Source organism: Chiloscyllium punctatum, chromosome 11, assembly GCF_047496795.1.
Source record: "Chiloscyllium punctatum isolate Juve2018m chromosome 11, sChiPun1.3, whole genome shotgun sequence".
Lineage (NCBI taxonomy): Eukaryota > Metazoa > Chordata > Chondrichthyes > Orectolobiformes > Hemiscylliidae > Chiloscyllium > Chiloscyllium punctatum.
In genome coordinates this window covers 48646246-48670648 of record NC_092749.1, presented here as the reverse complement: position 1 = coordinate 48670648, position 24403 = coordinate 48646246, and the positions used below count along the sequence as shown (strand labels likewise).

Here is a 24403-nt window from a genome sequence, read left to right as displayed (position 1 = left end):
GGTGAGGGAGGAAAGATATAAAAGGGACCTAAGGGCAACCGTATAGGATGAGTTGGCAGATGAAGTGGGGGAGGTGAGTATAATTATAACATTTAAAAGACATCTAGATGGATATATGAATAGGAAGGGTTTAGTGGGAATTAAATTAGAAGAATTGGAATTAGTCTTAATGTAACATGCACTCGAATGAGTGTAATGAAAAGTTTGCAATGTCGCCATTAATGGCACCATCTTTGGTACAAGATACCAATGTACAAGTACTTAAGTATTTAGTACAAAATTGAAAGAATAATAAATAAAAGTCCAGCATAAGAATAAAAAGGGGAAAAAAAGTCCTCAAATTACAGTCCTTTACATCTAAGTCCATGCCAGCAACTAGCTTCCAACCATACCAGGTCAACTCTCCAGACTACTCCGTGCCTCAAAACTTCAGCCTTTGCTTCCAATCCGCAAGGACCTCGCCTTGCCACAGCGGCCTGTGGTCGGGCACCTGCTTCCAGGATTCACCTCCCACGCTGGCATAATCTGGGACTCACCTCCGCGATTCGCCTCCCTGTGCCTATCTCTGGAATGGGATCTGCATCCCTTGCCAGCTTCCAGCCCTGGACTCACCATCACGACTCGCCTCCCACGCCAGCCTGGTCTAGGATTCACCTCTGGGATTTGCCTCCCACCCCAGCCTGGTATGGGACTGGCCTGTGATGGTCTCAGGTCTGGGAATCGCCTCGTCCTCTGTTCTCCTCTGAGCAAGTTTGAAAATAAAGGAGAAAAAGAAAAAAGAACGGGTGGAGCAAAGGAGTCCTGGCTACTCTGCAGCCATCTTTGACCTGATATGCGTCAAATGCTGGAAAATGGGACTAGATTAATTTAAGATATCTGGTCGGCATGGATGAGTTGGACTGAAGGATCTGTTTCCGTGCTGTACAACTCTATGAATTGAACAAAAATGGACAGATATTGTGCTGTAGTTTTACAAGGCATTCGTCTGTCCACATCTTTAATACTGTGTATTGTTTTGGCCTCCCGACTTAAGGGAGGATTTAAATACATTGGAGGTCGTTCAGCGATGGTTTTCTAGATTGACACCTGAAATACATGGATTGTCTTAGGTGAAAGTATTGAATAGGCTGTGCTTGTTTTCACAAGGGTGATTTGATTGAAATGTTTAAGATCCTGTGTGACCTTGACAATGTGGGTATGGATAGGATGTTTCCTCATATGGTGAATCCATAACCATGGGTCACCTTTATAAAATTAGGAGTCACACTTTAAGGATAGAAATGATTTTTTTTTCTCTTGAGGGTTGTGTAATATTTGGGACTATGCCTCAAAAGGTAGGGTAAGCTATGTCATTTAAAGTAAAGTGGAGGTAAGATTTTGGCCAATTAAATCAAAGGTTATTAGACATAGATGAGAACACATAAACAGTTCAGCCATGATTGTATCAAATGGTGAAGCAGAATTGAAAGGTTTAATTATTCACTTCTGCTCCTAATTTACAAATTTTCATGTTAGGCAGGAGGATTCTTTTATTTCGAGCTAGAGGGAGAGTATCTGGGAAAAGAAAATCTCATTGTGAAAGGCAGTTCTAAAATTTCTTGTTCTCATGCTGAGAAAAGATTAGAATGGGAATACTGTAAACCCTTTGGAGCTAGGAATCACTCTAGGTTGATTCTGGGAAAATTAAATGTCTGTGTAAGAAACAAGATAAAGAATACCTGTAAAGTGTGTGCTTTAGGTTGTATTTGTAATGAAAAAGGCACTATTATGACCTTTGATTTAAAGTATAAGTTGCCTATAAGTCTAGTGTTTAATTAAACAGTTTTTCAGTAATTTATTGCAGTAAGCATCTTAAAATGTGAAACATCGTAAGATGTTATTCTTTCAACTATTATACTAGAAATTTAAATTTCATTTTCAGAGTTACAAGTCCCTGTATAAGTTGTAAGAATTTTTGATAGTCATCAGTTGTCATTGTATAATGAAGTAGAATTGATGGTAGCCCTGGAATCCAGAAGCTCTGGCAGCGAGTAATGTATTTGGTAGTACTGAGATATAGTTGCCAGTCCCAGCAGTACTTTGAGGAGGAGTTCTGGTAAAGGGGTCCCAGCATTCTGGAAACACCAGAAAAATACAGGATGTGCAATTTTGATTAATGAGAGAGAAATACTGAGGTCTTGGAGTATTCAGGAAAGAGATATAACTCCATGTGCAGGTCAGGTGGATTGGCCATGCTAAATTGTCCCATAGTGTCCAGAATTTGCAGGCTAAGTAGGTTAGCCATGGGGAATGCAGGGTTACAGGAATAGGATAGGGCAGTAGGTCTGGGTGAACTGCTGTTCAGAGGGTCAGTGTAGACCCAATGGGCCCAGTTCCACATTATAGGAATTCTATCATATTCTATCATTTGGAGATGCTGGTATTGGACTGGGGTGTACAAAGTTAAAATTCACACAACACCAGGTTATAGTCCAACAGGTTTAACTGGAAACACACTAGCTTTCGGAGTGCCGCTCCTTCATCAGGTAATAGTGGAGGACACAATTCTAAGGCACAGAATTTATAGCAAAAATTTGCAGTGTGATGTAACTGAAATTAAACATTGAAAAATACCTTGATTGTCTGTTAAGTCTTTCATCTTTTGAATACCATGATAGTTTCACTTCTTTCATGTGTAAATCACAAAACCTTCCTCGTGCATCTTCCAAGTTCATTTTCAATCTTAAAAACAGCCTAACAGAAATGAGTTTTAAAACTTTCTTACTGTCTTTGTTGAGATGAGCCAATAGAGCATGAAACAAATATGTGGAAGATGACTAAATGCTATTTTTCATGGTTTGGAACTGTGGGAATACAAACAGGGCTACTCAATCGCTCTGGCACAAGTTACGTCAAAGTGCTTGAACACATGGAGGACGGGAAAAATTTCTGGCTGTAAGAGCTGTTCCTTTTTTTGAGGTATTTTAGGTGTTGGAGGTGATTTCCTCGAATTCCAGGAGCAGCAATTACTGTTTTATATGCTGTTGCATTGTTTTGGAACGTTGGAAAAAAAAAGTCAAAACAACAGCAGTTTAAAAGGGAGAAGAGCAGACAAAGGAAGCACATGGTGAGAATAGTGCAGGACAGGGAAAGAGAGAACCTGCACAGCTGCTACCTTTGCTGTTTGAATTTGTGTATCGCTGGACATCGGAGTGCATCTGGGAAAATTTAGAAACTGAAATTCACAACTAATCTTGGCGGAACTGTTAGACGAAGTTCACAGCTCAAAATCAGATAAATTAATTGTTGTTTTAAGTATGTCCAAGGGAAAGGTCTCTGTAGTGAGTGCAGTCGATTCTTTCTTGATTGTATGATTTTTGGAGATAAGTCTCTTGACTGAACTTAAAATATAAGCCATAACTATTAATTTAACCTGGGGCAGTATTTGTAGAGGAATAAGACGGTGTTATTTTCTGGGTCTGTAGATTGTGAAGGAGCAAAAATGGCCTTTGCAGTGATATGTACTTCTTGTCAGATGTGGGAGTTTAAAGAGAGTTTAAGGGTTACTGTGGATTATATCTGCCATAAATGCTGTTGGATGCGAATCTTATCAGATCGATTGGAGAGACAGATAGAAACGATGAGGAATTTGCAACAGCAACAGTATGTGATGGATGGCAGTTATAGGAAAGGGGGAAAGTCTCAGACACAGTCACATAGATGGGTTAACTCCAGGAAGGGTAAGAGAGGTAGGCAGGTAGTGCAGGAGTCTTTTGTGGATATACCCACTTCAAACAGGTATGCTGTTTTGGAAAATGTAGAGGGTGATGGATTCTCAGGGGAACGTAGCATGAACAGCCAAGTTTCTGGTATTGAGACTGACTCTAATACAATGAGGGGTATCTCGGCTTCCAAGAGATCAATGGTGTTAGGGGATTCTGTAGTCAGAGGTACAGACACGTTTCTGTGGCCAGCAGAGAAAAAGCAGAATGGTGTGTTGTTTCCCTGGTGCCAGGATCAAGGATGTCTCAGAGAGGGTGCAGAATGTTCTCACGGGGGAGAGGGGCCAGCAGGAGGTCATTGTCCACATTGGAACCAACGACATTGAAAGGAAAAAGATTGATTCTGAAGGGAGATTACAGAGAGTTAAGCAGAAATTTAAAAAGGAGGTCCTCAAGGGTAGTAATATCTGGATTACTCCCAGTGCTACGAGCTAGTGAGGGCAGGAATAGGAGGATAGAGCCGATGAATGCATGGCTGAGGAGCTGGTGTATGGGAGACGGATTCACATTTTTGGATCATTGGATTCTCTCTTTTGGGGTAGAAGTGACTTGTACAAGAAGGACGGCTTGCACATAAATTGGAAGGGGTCTAATCTACTGGCAGGGAGATTTGCTGGAACTGCTTGGGAGGATTTAAACTAGAAGGGTAGGGGGGGTGGGACCCAGGGAGAAAGTGAGGAAAGAGATCGATCTGAGACTGGTACAGCTGTGAACAGAAGTAAGTCAAACAGTCAGGGCAGGCAGGGACAAGGTAGGACTAATAAATTAAACTGCATTTATTTCAATGCAAGGGGCCTAACAGGGAAGGCAGATGATCTCAGGGCTTGGATAGCAACATGGGACTGGGATATCATAGCAATGACGGAAACATGGCTCAGGGATGGGCAGGACTGGCAGCTTAATATTCCAGAGTACAAATGCTACGGGAAGGATAGAAAGGGAGGCAAGAGAGGAGGGGAAGTGGCATTTTTGATAAGGGATAACATTACAGCTGTGCTGAGGGAGGATATTCCCGGAAATACATCCAGGGAAGTTATTTGGGTGGAAATGAGCAATAAGAAAGGGATGATCACCTTATTGGGATTGTATTATAAACCCCCCAATAGTCAGAGGGAAATTGAAAAACAAACTTATAAGGAGACCTCAGCTATCTGTAAGAATAATAGGGTAGTTATGGTAGGGGATTTTAACTTTCCAGACATAGACTGGGACTGCCATCGTGTTGAAGGTTTAGATGGAGAGGAATTTCTTAAGTGTGTACAAGACAATTATCTGATTCAGTATGTGGAAGTACCTGCGAGAGAAGGTGCAAAACTTGACCTACTCTTGGGAAATAAGGCAGGGCAGGTGACTGAGGTGTCAGTGGGGGAGCAATTTGGGGCCAGCGACCATAATTCTATTAGATTTAAAATAATGATGGAAAAGGATAGACCAGGTCTAAAAGTTGAAGTTCTAAATTGGAGAAAGGCCAATTTTGACGGTATTAGGCAAGAACCTTTGAAAGCTGATTGGAGGCAGATATTCGCAGGTAAAGGGATGGTTGGAAAATGGGAAGCCTTCAGAAAAGAGATAACGAGAGCCCAGAGAAAGTATATTCCTGTCAGGGTGAAAGGAAAGGCTGGTAGGTATAGGGAATGCTGGATGAGGGTTTGGTTAAGAAAAAGAAGGAAGCATATGTCAGGTATAGACAGGATAGATTGAGTGAATCCTTAGAAGAGTATAAAGGCTGTAGGAGTATACTTAAGAGGGAAATCAGGAGGGCAAAACGGGGACATGAGATAGCTTTGGCAAATAGAATTAAGGAGAATCCAAAGGGTTTTTACAAATATATTAAGGACAAAAGGGTAACTAGGGAGAGAATAGAGCCCCTCAAAGATCAGCAAGGTGGCCTTTGTGGGGAGGCACAGAAAATGGGGGAGATACTAAATGAATATTTTACATCAGTATTTACTGTGGAAAAGGATATGGAAGATATAGACTGTAGGGAAATAGGTGGTGATTCTTGCAAAATGTCCAGATTACAGAGGAGGAAGTGCTGGATATCTTGAAACGGTTAAAGGTGGATAAATCCCCAGGACCTGATCAGGTGTACCCGAGAACTCTTTGGGAAGCTAGAGAAGTGATTGCTGGCCTCTTGCTGAGATATTTATACCATCGATAGTCACAGGTGAGGTGTGAGAAGACTGGAGGTTGGCAAACGTGATGCCACTGTTTAAGAAGGGCAGTAGAGACAACTATAGACCGGTGAGACTGACGTCAGTGGAGGGCAAGTTGTTGGAGGGAATCCTGAGGGACAGGATGTACATATATTTGGAAAAGGAAGGACTGATTTAGGATAGTCAACATGGCTTTGTTCGTGGGAAATCATGTCTCACAAACTTGGTGTTTTTTGAGGAAGTAACAAATAAGATTGATGAGGACAGAGCAGTAGATGTGATCTATATGGACTTTAGTAAGGCTTTCAACAAGGTTCTCCATGGGAGACTGGTTAGCAAGATTAGATCTCATGGAATACAGGGAGAACTAGCCATTTGGATACAGAACTGGCTCAAAGGTAGAAGACAGAGAGTGGTGGTGGAGGAGGGTTGTTTTTCAGACTGGAGGCCTGTGACCAGTGGAGTGCCACAAGGATCAGTGCTGGGACCTCTACTTTTTATCATTTGCATAAATGATTTGGATGTGAGAATAAGAGGCATAGTTAGTAAGTTTGCAGATGACACCAACATTGGAGGTGTAATGGACAGCTAAGAGGGTTACCTCAGATTACAACAGGATCTTGACTAGATGGGCCAATGGGCTGAGAAGTGGCAGATGGAGTTTAATTCAGATAAATGCGAGATGCTGCATTTTGGGAACGCAAATCTTAGCAAGACTTATACACTTAATGGTAAGGTCCTAGGGAGTGTTGCTGAACAAAGAGACCTTGGAGTGCAGGTTCATAGCTCCTTGAAAGTAGAGTCACAGATAGGTAGGATAGTGAAGGCGGCGTGTAGTATGCTCTCCTTTATTGGTCAGAGTATTGAGTACAGGAGTTGGGAGGTCATGTTGCAGCTGTACAGGACATTGGTTAGGCCACTGTTGGAATATTGCATGCAATTCTGGTCTCCTTCCTATCGGAAAGGTGTTGTGAAACTTGAAAGGGTTCAGAAAAGATTTACAAGGATGTTGCCAGGGTTGGAGGATCTGAGCTACAGGGAGGGGCTGAACAAGTTGGGACTGTTTTCCCTGGATCATCGGAGGCTGAGGGGTGACCATATAGAGGTTTACAAAATTATGAGAGGCATGGATAGGATAAATAGGCAAAGTCTTTTCCCTGGGGTCGGGGAGTCTAGAACTAGAGGGCATAGGTTTAGGGTGAGAGGGGAAAGATATAAAAGAGACCTAAGGGGCAACTTTTTCACACAGAGGGTGGTGCGTGTATGGAATGAACTGCTAGAGGATATAGTGGAGGCTGGTACAATAGCAACATTTAAGAGGCATTTGAATGGGTATATGGGTAGGAAGGGTTTGGAGGGATTTGGGTCGTGTGCTGGCAGGTGGGACTAGATTAGATTGGAATATCTGGTTGGCATGGACGGGTTGGACCAAAGGGTCTGTTTCCATGCTGTACATCTCTATGACTCCCTAAGGAAACCCAGTTCAGAATAGATTGATCTACCTAGGAACTGTTCCATCATTAGCCTCAAGTACATCTGTAGAAAATCCTGTCAATGTTATAAAGGTTTGTAAAATCACGAGGAGCACAGATAAAGTGAATAGCAAAAGGTGTTTTTCCCTGGGGTGGGGGGAGTCAAAAATAGCTGGCATAGATTTAAGGTGAGAGGGGAAAAATGTAAAAGGGACCAGAGGAGCAACTTTTTCCACACAGAAGGTGGTGCATGTACAGAATGACCTGCCAGAGAAAGTGGTAGATGCTTCCTTTATTGGTCAGAGAATTGAGTACAGGAGTTGGGAGGTCATGTTGCGGCTGTACATGACATTGGTTAGGCCACTTTTGGAATATCACGTGCAATTCTGGTCTTGCTCCTATCAGAAGGATGCTGTGAGACTTGAAAGAGTTCAGAAAGAATTCACAAGGATGTTGCCAGGGTTGGAGAATTTGAGCTGTAGGGAGAGGCTGAATACGCTGGGCTGTTTTCCCTGGAGTGAAGGCTGAAGGGTGACCTCATCGAGGTTTATAAAATAATGAGGGGCATGGATAGGATAAATTGACAAGGTCTTTTCTCTGGGGTTGGGGAGTCCAGAACTAGAAGGATAGGTTTACGGTGAGAGGAGAAAGATATAAAAGGGACCTAAGAGGCAACCTTTTCATGCAAAGGGTGGTGAATGTATGGAATGAGCTGCTAGAGGAAGTGGTGGAGGCTTATGAATGGGTATATGAAGAGAAAGGGTTTGGAGGGATATGGGTCAGGTGCTGGCAGGTGAGACTGGATTGGGTTAGGATATCTGGTCATCATGGACTACTTGGACAGAAGGGTGTGAACCATACTGTACATTTCTATCACTCTAAGTGGTTCTGTTATCAAAAAGCATTGGGAATGGAGTCTATTGTTTTTTTGAGTCGGGGAGGCAGCAGAGTAAATCTTTCGAAAAAATTCTGCTGTCCAACATGACTGGGAAAACAGATCTAAGGAAGTAAAGGTTACTAATACTAATCAGCAGTTAGAAGTTGCTTGAATATGGCAGTATTGGAGATTGTTAGATTTAATATTCTTGTGCAGGAATAAGTTCGAGGAGTTGGACACAAGATCTATTTTAAGTCATCAGGTATCAACCTCCTCTCTGTTGTTCCCTGTCAGCCTCTATAACAAACATATCAATAACGTCTTTGAACTTCCAGAGAATCCAGGAAGCCCTTCCCCATCTTCAGCTGACTGCTATTTTTATACTGAATTACATATTGAGAAGGATCACTGAACTCAAAACATTATCTGGAAACTCTGCTTTCTCTGCACAGTTGTTGCCAAACCTGCTGAGTTTCTCCGGGAAGTTCTGTTTTGCTCCTAATTTTATGTATCTCTCTAAGAAAAGTCCAAAAATTACTTTATACGACCTTAACTGAATATATGGAACTTCACAGGCTAGAGATATACAATTTCCTGATAGACGCTGATCACATGTAGTTGAAGCAAATGATATTGCAAGCAGATATTACTTACGCAGATATGTAGAATCAGAAGCTCAGCTCAAGGTTAACTAGAGCATTTTGCTAATCCAATCCATGGCAGATATGTTCATGTGAGGATTTTGGCCAGGAAGGGTGATAGAATTAATGGAAAGGATATAGAGTTTTTTTTGCAGGTGTGAGACACAATGAAAGACACAAGGTACACGAATCTTTATTCAAATTTCCACCACCAGAAAGAAAGGAAACACCTGAGTGGCCTGTGATGAGCAGTGCCCTTCACATCAAAGGGCAATGCTACATGATCAACAGTGAAGGGGGAGGGCAGGGATCAAATCAAAATAGAGTTGGAGGGGGAAATAATGCACTCCACTCCCTGTGACGCCCACCTCTCCCTGAACAATTCCAGAGTGTTGGTGGACACCGTATGCTCCTTTTCCAGAGACACCTGGGCTCTAATGTAACCACGGAAGATGGGCAGGCAGTTGGCTCTAAGGACCCCCTCCACGGTCTGCTGCCTGGACCTATTTATGGCCAGTTTGGCCAGGCCCAGGAGCAGACCCATGAGGAGGTCTTCAGACTTGCCCTCCCCCCTCCCTACCGGGTGCCCGAAGATCAGGAGCGTGGGACTAAAGTGCAACCAAAAGCAGAGGAGGAGGTTTTTAAGAAAATCAAAAAGGGAGTGCAAATGCCCACACCCAATATATACATGGTTCACAGACTCCACAGCCCCCCAGGATAAACTACAATCTGCGGTTGCAGGGGACCACTGCGTGCAGCACCCTCCACCCCAGATCCCCGAGAGAAAGGGGGAGGACTCCTGCATAGAGAGCCCTCCACAGGGATCCCCACTGCCCGGTGGCAAATGCACGCCAAGGCATGTCCGGGCGGTGGATAAGGGAGAAGAGATGGATGGTGTGCAGCAGCAGTCGATATAGGACCCACCTTTTAACATCATTAAAAGGGACAAAACTAAAATTCCAGAGGCAGCTCAGGTTTTGGGGCACAGGTTGCCGGGGGAAGTACGGGACCTTGGGGCCAATGTGAAATTCCGTCCAGGCTGGGGTGAGCGCGGACAGGATTCCATCGCACACCTGAGCATCTTCCAACTAGGATATAGAGTTTATAGTGGACCCTGAAGATAATGACTTTGATCATGCCTATTGGAAAAAATTATCAACTCATAATTCTTTTTACAAAGAAAGATATGATAGAAGCATCCGATAGGCTTCCAAAAAATTGCAAAAAGACCTGGCATGGATGAACTGGACCGAAGGATCTGTTTCCATGCTGTACATCTCTATGACTTCATAGAGTAGATATAGAGAAAATGTTTCCACTTGTGGAGAAACCAAAAGTAGGAACCATATAAAAGAGTCATTAATCCAATCTAGGCATTTCAGATGAAATGTCTTTATTCAGAGAGGAGTTAATATGTTGAATTCACTACCCTAAGGAGTAGTGAAATAAATTTCATGAATTGTGCTGAAAGTAGGCTAGGTAGATACATATGGGAGAAAGGAATAGAAAGTTGTTGGCTTTAGGTGTAGAAGTGGTTACTGTACTGCAGCAACATTGACAGATGTCCATTAGATTGAATGGCCTATTTCTGTGCCATAGTTTCATGAAAAATTTGTAGTCCTCATACAAAAAGGAACAGAAGTGTGAAATCAAATATCAAACACATACTTTAAAATCCCAACATGCCATAAACACAAAAATGAACTTATACAGCCATTGTCAATCAGTGACACTGATAACCTATTACACATATCAAAACACATCAATTGTTACAAAACAATTAAATCTCTACAATGAAATCAAAACAATGTACTACGAGTAAAGAAATGGAAAACATGCAATTGAGTTGTATAAAAGGCATGTCCATGGACCTCCTTCCAAATGAACAACACCTGAAGCCATTAGAAACCAGTACCAGACTTTTAAATTTGTCTGAAAAAGTAGGAAAATACAAATCAAAATAAAAGAAACTCTAAAAATAAAGGTTGCACTTATTGAAACCCATGAGTGTGCATATTAACAGTGATACCTCTCATAAATATAATGTTAAAAACAGTGAAAAATACCTAACAAATTCCTGGAGTTGAAATGAAAGAGAGTATATGGTATAACAAAATGTTTGAAGTGTTAAACAAAGTAGAATTTTTAGTATTAAAAGTCAGTTTAATATTGCACACGTGTGTACATTTGCACAGTTGGAACTAATTGGCAGTGAGCATGTACAGTCAGCAACCATCATGAGATTATTGATGCCAGAGAATATATTACTAAAATTATCTGCCAACGAAAGGAAAGAAAGTCTTGAATTATAGTTCCATTTCAAGCCTCAGGATCCCCCAAAGCACCTTACAGCCAATAAGGTATTTTGAAATGCAGTCATTGACATAACAAAGGAATGTGAGAACAAATTTACACACAGCAAACTCCCACAAATAATGTAATGATTAGATCATCTGATTTTGTGATGCTGATTGAGAATAACTGTTGACCAAGGAACTGGGATTAACTCCCCCGCAAAATCTCTTCTAAAGACAAGGATTTCTAAAACAACCAATTCTGAATGACTAGTTAGCTGAATTGGCCATAAGAAGAAAGGAAGAACCGAACTGATGAAGCAATTTATAACAAAAGTATATCATTTCTTTTCTCACCATAACTGAAATTTCTATTACTTGAAATAAAGGTTTAAAGTGAAATTAGTTGTCTTTTGCTTCTTCAGTCATCCTCATTATTGTTTTCACTTCAAGGTATCATCATTTCTCAAAATCCTGAGCTTGGACATCAGCAACAAGTAGAAGTTGCAGCAGCTTGAGCATTTACAGTGTATGCACTTTCTGAAGCAGTAGCATTCACCAGCCCGATTTCTTATTTTCCTATTCAATTCCTTCGAACTATGTGGTTGGATGTCCATTTTATAAAAATTATTTAATGAAAATCCTGGGCAGAAATACCTTATTCAGGTAACATTTATTTGGCTATGTTTCTAAACAAGGAGATTGGCTACATATGTAAATATGTTTGTGTGTCAGAGACTGAGAGAAACAGTAGACAGGTGATTTTAACCCTACCTACCCCAGGTGTATAGAATCCAAATAAAATAAAGATGTACTTCTGTTGTGTCATTCCTACCACTCACTGGATTTTGACACAAAATCACTGATACTCTTCCAAACCTTACACCAGCTAATACGTCCTAGTGGAATTGGTGTTTAATATTAACTATTTAATATTAAAGGCAACAAAAACTGAAAGTGCTGGAGAATCTCAGCAAGTCTCGCAGTATCTGTAGAGAGGGAGAAGCATAGAGCTAATGTTCTCAGTCCAGCGATCCTTCATCATAACTCAATTAAAAGAATCACTATTCTTCCTGTCACATACCACTGTATTACACAATAGCTCTATTTTATAATGATAGCACACATGGATTTAACAACTTTTTAGCTGTTTACAGTTGCAATCTCTAGCCACTGGATGACTCTGTGGAGCAGTTTATATTCTGAACCTGTTTCCATGTCATCCATATTGCTTTTTGTTTGTTAAGCGCCATATTCTTCATGTTGTCATTTATTATTTTCACTTTTAAGTTTTATATTTATATTTTTATCTGTTTTCAAGTTATTTTATATCCTCAAAATATATCATGGGTGAGTCCTCTTTTCTTGATGGCACATCATTGTCCTTGGTACACCGTTTGGCTCTTGCACAAATTGTTTTCTGCCACCCATTGATATATATTTTCTGCTGTTATACCTACAACTCCACGCCAACCTAATGTAAACATAAGCAATTGACTGCCTCTGTGGGAGCATGTTTTGATCTCCTCTGTACCACAAATGGAATATGCACTCATTTTCTGCATTTGTTAGTATGTAGCATGTTCTGGAACCATTTTCTACTTCAGCCTTCTGATGCCCACCAATTTCCAGACAAGCTGTTGGAAACTGGGGTCCCCTTTATACCTCTGTTCACTCAGTGTTCCATAATCAGTATTTCCTATGTCGCATGAGACCACATTTAACTGTGTTACTCTAGGAACTAGCCTTCTGCTCATTTAAGTAAAGGATCTATCTGGCATCACACTACCTGTTATGAGTGCAATGATTTTGCAAATAAACAGGTTTTATTCTTGGAAGGAATGAAATATTACCTTCAAAGAAAGGATGTAAGAGGGAATTGATCATCTGATGTTATGAGTCCTTTCTTCATTGGCCAATTCAAATAATAGATTGGCATATAATAAATTACCTGCCCTTAGAATTAGGGTATATTCACAAGTGCTCAGGAGCAGAGGGCAATCCTTATCAGGCTGTCTTCATTAGACCATCCTTGTTTGCAGCAGTCATCATCAAACAGTTCTCATCAGGTGGTTCTTTTAGATAACAGTCCTCATCAGGTGATCCTCAGACTACTGTCTTCTCCAGATGGAAGATGGACCAGGGAAAAAGGAGAAAAAGCCAGAGAAGAGTCCTCTAACACTTCAGCAAGAGAAGAGGATGCTGTCTTAAGACCAACACCTTCCATACCAAGACCAACACCTTCTACACCAACAGGCTGTTTGTCTTCTGGTATCCACGAACCATCTCCAATTGTCTCATTGTATGCTTTCTTTATCTAATTAAATAATGTATCAGATCTAAACTGTTTCTTAACAAACTCAATAAACTCTCAAAAAATTGCTCACAAATTATTGACTGCCTATATTAGTTAACTGTTGGCATGAAGCCCCCAAGATTCACAAAGCTAATAGTCTGTTCTGCATCTCTTTCCCATGGTAAGTGCGCCATCTATTTCTTCAGTAGCAGCTGCCTCTGAATCACCAGCTAGTCATGGTTGACGTGACTAAGGGACGTTTATATAGTGGCAGTCAGCCACAAATTACTCTGTATTTTTATTTTTTCCTCTCCTACATATCTTTCGGTCTGTCTCTGTCTTTCTTCCTGTATTTTCTTTCAAACTATTAGTCGTATGCATGTATTCTCTTCTTCGCTCAAATGTTGCCTCCCATCTCACAGTCCTATCTAGTTAGTACCTCATCCCCTTTAAAATTCTGAGGGGCATAGAAAGAGTAGACAGGAAGGAACTTTCCCCCTTGGTGAAGGGATCAATGACTTGGGCATAAATTTCAGGCAAGGGGCAGGAGGTTTGGAGGGGATATGGGGAAAGCGTTTTTCACTCCGAGGATGGTGGGAATCCTGAGCTCTCCACCTGTAAAGGTGGTATATGCACAAACCCTCACAGCTCTTAAGAAATATTTAGATATACACTTGCAAAAAATCTAAGTGCTAGAAAATGGGATGAGAGTAGTTTGTTTTTTTTTACTAGTGTGGACTCACTTGATGGAAGGATCTTTCTCTGTGCTGTAAACCTCTTTCACTCTATCTGTTTTGTTCTACTTGATTGTTGTTCTGAGTAATCCTGTTTTCTTCTATTTTCACACATCCATACACTTTTCTCCATTCCCCTGTGCAATCTTCCCTATTATCATCCCAGACAAGGTTGAGGAAATCTGACTTTCCAGCACTGAGGGTTTTCCTTTTTAAGTTATTTGCATCAAGCTGAGAAAATATCTGTTTCTGCAAACTTGACTCGGAAGAAATTCCCTTGAATGGTTTGAATTTTTGGGGGTTTTGGGGTTCAGTATTAACTGGAATCGGGCCCACTCCCATGGAAACAGAGGTATGAAGCACCGAACAGGCTGTTTAAAAGATCCTCCTCGTATTCTAGGACTTTGGACCCAGTTATAATAAAAATAGTAAGGCCTTTTGAAATTCATACCTCATACCCTACACACTCCCCATGTCCCATACATGCCAACTCTTCCACCTGATGTCCTCATCAACATCCAATGGCTCTTCATATTCTCAATGGCAACCTTTGCTCCTTTCACACACCCAAAAGCCCTCATGAGTAATCATGAAGGTGGTATAAAACTTACACTCATAAAACAATGATAACACTTAACCGTATATCAGGAAAAATCTATTGAAATTGCAGGCACTGACTTGCTTTTGAACTGAAGGTCACCAAAGACTTATTTAGAAAATTTAAAAGACAAATAATTTAAAGTACATAATAACAATTTCTATTAGCCTTATCCATCTTGTATACTTATTGATGTCTACTGTTAACAATCCTAAAGGGGTACCTGGATCTCTCCAAATAATTCAGCAAAGTTTAAATTTTTTTTCAAATGCAAAAAGCCCAAGCATTGTGTTTAAAAACCTGAATGATGAAAATTGCTTCTGAGTCAAGGCAATTGTACTTTTAGATATACTACTGCTTCTATGACTGCAGATGTGTGAAATATATCCAGCCATTGTTCTACCCCCTCCCACCCAAGCTGAAACAGTGGATGCTGAATTTAGTTTGAAAACTCCATAAACTGGCGGTCTTCAGCAACTTCCAACTTGGCAAAAATGCAGGTCTAAGTCATAAATTCATAGAGTTGTACAGCATGGAAACAGACCCTTCGATCCAAATCATCCATGCTGACCGCATATTCTAAATTAATCTAGTCCCATTTGCCAGCGTTTGGTCCATATCCCTCTAATTGTACCAACCTCAACCAATTCCTCTAGCATCTCATTCCATACACATACCACCCTCTGCATGACAACATTGCCCTTTAGGTCCCTTTTACAATTTTCCCCTCTCACATGATACCAATGCCATCTAGTTTTGGACTCTCCTACCCTGGGAAAAATATCTTGGCTATTCTCCCTATCCACAACACTCATGATTTTATAAACATCCACAGGGTCACCCCTCAGCCTCCAATGCTCCAGAGAAAACAGCACCAGCCAATTCAGCCTCTCCCTGTCGCTCAAATCCTCCAACTCCAGCAATATCCTTGTAAATCTTTTCTGAACACTTCCAAGTTTAACAACATTTTCCTATAGCAAGGAGACTAGAACTGATCGCAGTATTCCAAAATTCTCCTAACCCATGTCCTGCATAGCTGCAACATGACATCCTAACTCCTATACTTAATTCACTGACCAATGAAGGCAAGTGTACTAAGTGTCTTTTTCACAACTCTGTCTACCTGCCTCTCCACCTTCAAGTGACAATTTGTACTTCTAACAATATAATTGAAATATTTTTCCAAATAAAAATTTATGCTTCCAAGCTTATTGATGGCAAGGTATTAGATGATGACCAAAACTGGGTATGGACAAATGAGCTTTCATCAGGAAGGGTCAAGTATAAATAGGAATGGGAATGATGACCAGGGTAATGAAACAAACATCGAGTGAAGAACAATGCTCTCTTTCTTTTACTGAGACTAATAATTAAAAAGGCCCCTTTAATTAAATTTATTTTGTGGCTTACATGGGAACTTTTTGGCTGATGTGTGACACTGCAGTTTCGAGGAAACATTGCTAAACAGTTAGCAAATGTGGGAGAGAAATGCAGGGTAGAGATCAGAATTGAGTGATTGGGGGCGGGCACAGACTTGAAAAGCTGGGGCTCCAGTATGGATAGACAAATGCCAGGTCTAAATTATGGTGCATAAACAGGAGGTTGGATCAGAAACTGTGGCCAAATAGTTTTTGGTTATACTTGGACTTAAGCTTTAAATGTAATAAATTTAAATGATTAATTATATAAATTTGGCTTCAGTGTAAATAAAACTGTCTAAATAGGGAGTTGGAAACATGGCTGTTTATGCCACAGGAATACCGAAGATTTGGATACCTATTCAGTAGTGACTAGTGTGGAAATGTATGCAAATCTTGCAGTTTATTTTGAGACATCATAGCCGGTGTGGCTGCCAGGAATGATAGGTTTAGAGCATAGGTAAGAAAATGTAACAAGTATCAAATGTAGATTCTATAAATAATTTTAGAGATAGATTCATTGATTTAAATGCACTATGCAAAGACAGCTACTAATTTGTAAAAATCTTGGTGATACTTTGATAAATAAATTATGATATTTAATGTTTTTTATTAAGATTTTAAAAATCTGCTATCGAATTATGTTTGACACTCACTAAGTAGACATCGGCTAAACAAAAATTAATCATATGAATTTTTGTAACTTCTCTGAAATGGTAATGACTCAAATCATTTTGCAGAAAGTCGTCGATCCAAGAGAGAATTTGCTACCTATTCTTATTGGATAAAAAGGAAATGGCAATTAAATTTGAAAGACATTCTCTTGGCTATATATTCACATTTTATTGGCAATTTTGTTTTGCAGAGGTTCATGGTGGGCAGTCTATCATGACCTGTGTTGACTTTTTTCATGCTATCTTCTGCTCTTCAGTCCATTGATCATGTAACCAGACTCTACGCATCTCACTCCTGGAATCGCATGGCGGATGTACTCACTACTGCCAGTTCACACAACTGGCGTCATATATAAACCCCAGCCCACAGCACCTCAATCATTATAAACCAGAAACTGCCCTTTATACACTGGTCCTGCACTCTTATCCCAAAGGACAGGGCAAGTTAGCTCCTTGGTTTACCATCAGAGATAGAGGTGCTCATGGACAGGATTGCCAAATGTAGACCATTGCTTTTTCCTGCTTTCTGGCAAAGGAGGCCATGGCACTAGAGACAGCCAGCCTGGATCAAAATAGCAGCCCAAGCCATTGTGATTTCTTGGGCTAAAAGAAATGTCCATCAGTGAAGGAAGAAGGTGAGTGATCTTCTGTGCTCTGTAAGAGTATTTGCCACCACCTTCTTCCTCCACTCTCACACACACATGGTCATTACTCATTCTAACTCGGCCATTGCAAATACCTTATACCAAGTCTCATGTACTGCAAATCATGCAATTACGTGTAGCATATCCACTTAATGGCTCTCACTCACCTGATCTTCTCAAACTACTAACTCTTCCTGTCCTATGCATTTCCTATTACTCACCACTTCTAACTCTGTATCTCCACTAATACCTTTTCCACGCACTTTCTTCACATTCAATCCTTCCCTCTGTATCATTGCAGAAAACATGTCTCCCAACTGGCCAGGGAGGATGAAGACCAACAGTGCTATGGCTGACATTAAGGTCCTCACCCATATGAAGAAAAACATGTTGGAAGGGTCAGAAGAAAAGGGTGATCATTCAGATGGAAATATGAAGACCTCTGAGAAATCAGTAAATGAGCTTCATTGTGCTGTCCTCTGCTGTGCCACTCTCGCATTAATGCCAGTGCTAATTCATTATTATCTCAAACCTTCTTTTAGCCCTTTTCCACAACTACTTCTCCCTCTCTTACGCATTCACAAGTGGAACCTAGCAAACCAAATATAAAGAGGTTAACACCAGAGACCTTTAGCTCCATCTCCACCTCTGAGGAAGGATCCACTCAGAAAATGCACCAACAAGGGTTTCACCAACATCCTGTACCAGCTCAGAGACTTACATTTCGGTGGTTCCCTTTTTGTATTAAACTCGGGAGAATGATCTCATGAGCACAACACTGATGCACCTCTACAACTACTTGCTGAAGAAATGGCCGAGTTCTTTGCCATTCAGAGACTGTCAGAGACCAGCCACATGCTCGGCCCTGGGTAGAAAATAATCTCCATGGTTTTAGCCATTAATTATCAAAATGCATAGAAAGGCTCATAAACATCAGACAGATTTATCAGAGGTAATCAGAAACCTGGATTAAAGGACACAGTCTTTCATTATCAATGCAGTGGGCATGCTGCTTCGACATGTGTGCATCTGACTTGCACCATGGACAAGTAAGTGGCCACCTTTGATACCCGGGTTCGGCAGAATTGTTCAGTGTGCACAGACATGAACTCCATCTCACCAGCTATACGTGCTCAGCATCAATGCAAGCCGAGGGGGGGGATGAGGGACCTCGACCTCAGTCCAGGTGACCCTTCTTGTCAGGAAGACAAGGTGGTATTCGCAGGCATTGTGGAGGCAATAGTGGTATTATCACTGGATTGTTAAAATCTGGAAATAAGAGTCTAATGATAACTGTGAATCCATTGTCAATGAGTGGAAAAAAAAACATTTGGTTCACTAATGTCCTTCCGGGAAAGAAACTGCCATCCTTACCTGGTCTGGCCTACATGTAACTCCAGACCCACAGCAATGTAGTTGATTTTCATCTGCCCTCTGAGCAATTAGGGATGGGCAATAAATGCTGGCTTGGCCCAGTGATGCCCTCATCCCATGAATTAATTTTTAAAAAATGCACCCGGGGGAGTGATGTCCCCGACAGGGCCCCTGAAGCTTCATCTGAGAACACTCCAGAGGTACTTAGCCCTTCCACCCCTGCCTCCCACCCCCCCTCCCCTCCCAAAACCCACCCCTGCCATGATTCCAAAATTAACAGAAATACAAGATGAGTAGAGTGACCTTGTGTCTGGGTAATTCACTCTCAATTATGCTGGGCCCTCTATCCAATCCTCCTTGAGATGAACTGCCAATTCTTCTAGACCAACAAGACCAACTACTGAGCAGGCTTCTCCCACTCTTGCTATAAAGGTAAGGACTCACTTCGACATAGTCAGAGGGAGAGGGAAAAAAAAAGCCTACTGCGTGCACATTGCTAGTACAGGTGACACTTAAGTAAATAATTCAGTACTTTTGTAAATATATGTTTGCTTACACTGTAAAATGCTCTAGTCTCCTTTCAGCTCTAGTGAAGTCACACCATTGTGAGAAATGAGCAGCCTCATTAGACCTCCAAAGGATGAAAAACATTTCAATGGGCAAACAAGCAACTTTCTCACAAGCAACTAATATATTGACTGCAGGTAGCTTCCAATGCCATGGATCCTTGATGACTGCAGCCAAGGCATTGCACTTTAATGTGGACAACAAAGAACAAAGAGAACAAAGAACAGATAACAGTACAGCACAGAAACAGGCCCTTTGTCCCACCAAGACTGTGCTAATGTATGCCTTTCTTAACTAAAAATCTTTTGCCTCTACGGTTCGTATCCCTCCTTTCCCTGCCTTTTCATATATCTGTCAAGATGCCTCTTCAATATGGCTATTGTATCCCCTTCCACCATCTCCTCTTGCAGTGTACGTCAGGCACTGTGTAACAAAACTCGCCTCTCACATTTCCTTTAAACTTACCTCCTTTTACTTTAAACCTATGTTTCCTAATAATTCACGTTTCTCCCCTGGGGCAAAGACTCTGACTCTCCATTCTATCCATGCCTCTTATAACTTTGTAAATTCCTAGCAGGTCCCCCATTCTTTCAAGATCAAGTGAAGACAAACCAAATCTGTCTAATATTTCTTCATAGTTAATACTTTCCAAACCAGGCGACATAGTGGTAAACCATTTCTTGTCTCTCTCAAAGCCTCCACAGTTTCTGGTGGTGTAGTGTTCAGAACTGTACACAGTATTCCAAATGTGGCCTAACAGAAGTTCTGTACAGCTGCAATATGACTTGGCAACTTTTAATCTCTATGCCCTGACTGATGAAGGCAAGCATGTCTTATGTTTTCTTGATCTTATCCACTTGCCAGTTTCAGGAAACTGTGGAACTGTACATCTAGATCCCTCTGTGTATTGATGCCATTTACTGAATATTTCTATCCTGTATTAGATCATGCAAAATGCATCACCTTGCATTTGTCTGGATTAAATTCCATCTACCATTTCTAAACCCAAGTCACCAGCCTATCAAAATCCTGCTGTATCCTCTGGCAATTTCACTATCCACAACTCCTCCAATCATTGTGTCATCCACAAAATTACTAATCAGGCCACCTACATTCTCCTCTAAATCATTTATATATATTACAAGCAACACTGATCACTGTGGAACACCACTGATCACAGATCTCCAGTCAGAAAAATAGCCTGCTGCTGCCAGCTCAATCTTCTGTGACTAAGGTAGTTCTGCATTCATCTTACCAGATCACCTCGGATGCCATGTGACTTCACATTTGGTATCTGCCTACCATGACGGACCTTGTCAAAGGCCTTGCTAGAGTCCGTATAAACATCATCTACCACCCTTTTCTCATTAATCATCTTTCTTCCTTCCTCAAAAAATGCAATTAGCTTTGTGTGACATAATCTTCCCTGTACAAAGCCATGCTGCCTATTGCTAATAAGTCCATTTTTTTTTCAAATGTGAGTAAATCCTATCCCTAAGGAACTTCTCCAGTAATTTCCCTACCACTGACATAAGGCTCACTGGCTTGTAATTTCCCAGATTATCCCTGTTGCCCATCTCATAACAATGCTGGATATTCTTCAATCCTCTGGGACCTTGTCTATGATTAAAGGGAATACAGAGATTTCATAAAAGGCTCCAGCAATTTCCTCCCTCATCTTCCTCAGTATTCTGGGATAGATAACATCAGGTCCTAGACACTTATCTATGTAATGCTTTTTGAAACATCCAACACCTCCTTTTTCAAATTGACATGCCCTAGAATATATCTCAAGACTCTTCATGTCCACCTTTGTGAACACCAATATAAGGTACTCGTTAAGGATCTCACCCACTTTCTCTAGCTCCATGCATAAATTATGCTGTTTATCCTTCAGTGGACCAACCCTTTTCTTAACTACCCTCTTGCTCCTTGTGTATATATAAAACATCTTGGGATTTTACTTAATTGAGTTTGCTAAAGTCATTACGTGGCCCTTTTAGCCCTCCTGATTCCTTGTTGAGTTCTGTCCTGCTATCTTTCTACTATTTGAGGGCTCTGTCTGTCTTCAGTTTCCTAGACTTTATGTATGCCTCACTTTTCTTTTAAACTAAGCTCTCAAAATCTCTTGTTATCTAAGATCCCTGAATCTTTTCATCCTAATCCTTTTTCACAGGAAAAGACTACAGCTGAATTCTCAAAAACTGCCCTTTAAAAGATTTCCACATGCCTGATGTAGATTAACAGTCACCCCCAATCTACATTCCGATCTGTATTGTGATAGTTAGCCTTTCTCCAGATTAGTACTGCCATGCAAGGACTACTTTTGTCCTTATCCATAAGTAACTTAAACTTACAGAATTATGGTCACTGTTCCTGAAATGCTCCCCCACTGAAACTTCCATCACCTGGTTGGGCTTATTCCCTGATATCATATATAGTATGGCCTAGTTAGACTATTTCAATGTCCTTTCAAAAATCATTCTGGACATACCTAACAAACTAATCAAGTCTCAGTCAATATAGGGAAGTTAAAATCGCCCACACAATAACCCTATTTTTTCATTTTTCTACAATCTGCCAACTAAACTGTTTCCTCTATCACATGGTGATGTAGTACATGTTGTACAATCCCATTAACATGATCACATCCTTCCTATTCCTAAGCTCTACCCACATGGTCCTGCTGGATGAACCTTCTAAGGTGGCCTCCCTCAGTACTTCCCTCAGATATTCTCCCTTATCAGTAATGCAACTCCTCTACCTCTTTTATATTCCTCTCTATCTCACCCAAAAATATCTAAGTCCTGGAACATTAAGCTGCCAGTCTTTTCCCTCTCCCAATCTCAAAGTATCAGGCTGACTCTTCTTGGTGACCTTGAGTTTTTCTTCTGCCTTCTTCAAGGGATGTATACTGTTACTTTAATCTCAGTGAGTTTAAAAGCATTGTGTAGGTCCTACCCTGCAAAGATAATCCATACTTATACCCACCTTGAGAGTAAGTGAATGGAATCAGTGATAATTCCAAACACCTCTGGGAACAATGTTTCATTCCATCTTCCAGCATTTCAATGGGGTATGCTATCATTCAATGCTAAGAGGTGTACAATGGGAAGTTCATACCTCTAATCTCCCTCTTAACACAGTGGCCTGCCGAGAAAAGCTGCACAAAGTGCTGTCTCAGTCAGGTTAAGTACTGTCCTGTAGGGTGTTCAAGCATTTTTGACAATTTAGCAATCTATGTGAATGCTGAAACATTGAAGGCTGAGCAAGTGAAAAGAAGGTACCTCAGGATTGTCTCCAATCTCCTGCCTATTATGGCAGTCTTCACAGCATAACAATTGGATACTATTTTCTGACTGAAACCTTAAAAGCAGCCTAACTTCAAACCCAATATGATGTAACTGCCCTGTCTCACTGCTGCTTTTTGCTGAACAGTGAAGAGGACCTAATACTTATAGGTGGGATCAGCTGAAGATACAACACGCGTATTCATATTGCAAAGTAAACATTGATCAGAGATTGTTTGTCACATAACCTACAGAAAGTGAAACAATAAAAACATGTCCAATCCAACTCATTCATTCTTAAAGCAGATTTCAATTAGCAATGTTCTGATCCTTGTCTTCAGAGGTTTGTTGTCAATCCCGCATTTCCTCTGCATTCAGGAAACCCCCTTTATTGGTTTCAGTTATGAAGAGCACAGCACACCATTATGATGCAGTGTGGTCCAGGCATCAGAACCTCATTTTAAGCTTTGTTCTACAATGGTCCTCATAGCATGGCAGTATTGTATCTCTATTCTGCCCCAATCTTGGTTTTGAAAGTGTGATGTCAGTGATGTTTGTAGTCTCCCAGCAGCCAACCATGTACTGGAAGGAGGCAAGAATGTGTGAGTCCATTAGTATGTACAAACTGTTATGAAGGTGTAAGGGGTACTGTACTTTTCAGAGATGTAAAAGCCAGCAGAACTACCTGACACAGCATCAAGTGTTCTGAATAAGGTACCAATGTAACATTTGGTTGAACTGCTAGATTAGCTCGGTTGCCTGGAGACAACAAAACAAGTTCAAAATTTAGCCAATCAGTTTAAATTATGCCCCAAAATACCAAACTCCAAGTTTGAATTTAGTATTTTGACAATATTAAGACAAATGAAATGATCCAATGCTTTGGGGTGTAAGAATGGGGAAAATTGGACAGTTGGAGGAAAACTGCCAAAATACCAACAGATGTAGGCTGCTAGTCGGAACTCTATGAGAGAAGGAGTTTGCACAGAGAAAAAAAAAGTCAACCCTAAACTGGAGAAAAAAATCTACAGAGGAAGATACAAAGAGAATATTTGATAGCTGGCTAGTTTTGAAATTTGAATTTTTCAGTAAATCTTAATTAGGGGTTTTACCGGACTAGTATTGTAAAGGGGAAGGTAAAAGGTAGGTTAGAGAAAGGAGTTATAAATATTTGTTAAGTAATTATTCTCTGTTAGACTTAACAGCACCAGAGAACTGGGTTCAATTCCCGCCTCAGGCAACTGTCTGTGTGGAGTTTGCACATTCTCACCGTGACTGTGTGGGTTTGCTCTGGTTTCCTCCTACAGTCCAAAAATGTGCAGGTCAGGTGAATTGGCCATGGTAAATTGCCGGTAGTGTTAGGTGAAGGGCTAAATGTAGAGGAATGGGTAAGGGTGGGTTGCTGTTCAGATGGTTGGTGTGGACTTGTTGGGCCGAAGGGCTTGTTTCCACACTATAAGTAATCTAATCTGTAATCTTTTACTTTAAATAGTGAGTTTTGGGAATAGTTCCTTGCCTCTCGAATTTTAACAGATTACAACACGGGTTGCTGGTTTAAATTGGTTGGGGGGTGGGGAGGGGGGAGCGGGTTTGCCCTCTGTCAGAAA

The 24403-nt window shown here is 40.9% G+C and overlaps 1 protein-coding gene across 2 annotated transcripts in view; it reads left to right on the top strand.

Moving 5' to 3' along the window:
- spata17 (spermatogenesis associated 17) overlaps positions 1-24403 on the top strand; it is a 342383-nt gene that overhangs the window by 94887 nt on the left and 223093 nt on the right. The window contains exon 8 of one of the 2 annotated variants that reach the window (XM_072580769.1): positions 13329-13578. The exons of the other annotated variant lie outside the window; for it this stretch is intronic. Coding sequence (XP_072436870.1) covers positions 13329-13412 — 84 coding nt within the window. The 3' untranslated portion in view covers positions 13413-13578. Of the gene's footprint in view, positions 1-13328; positions 13579-24403 lie in introns of those variants that run through there. 2 annotated transcript variants of the gene reach the window in all.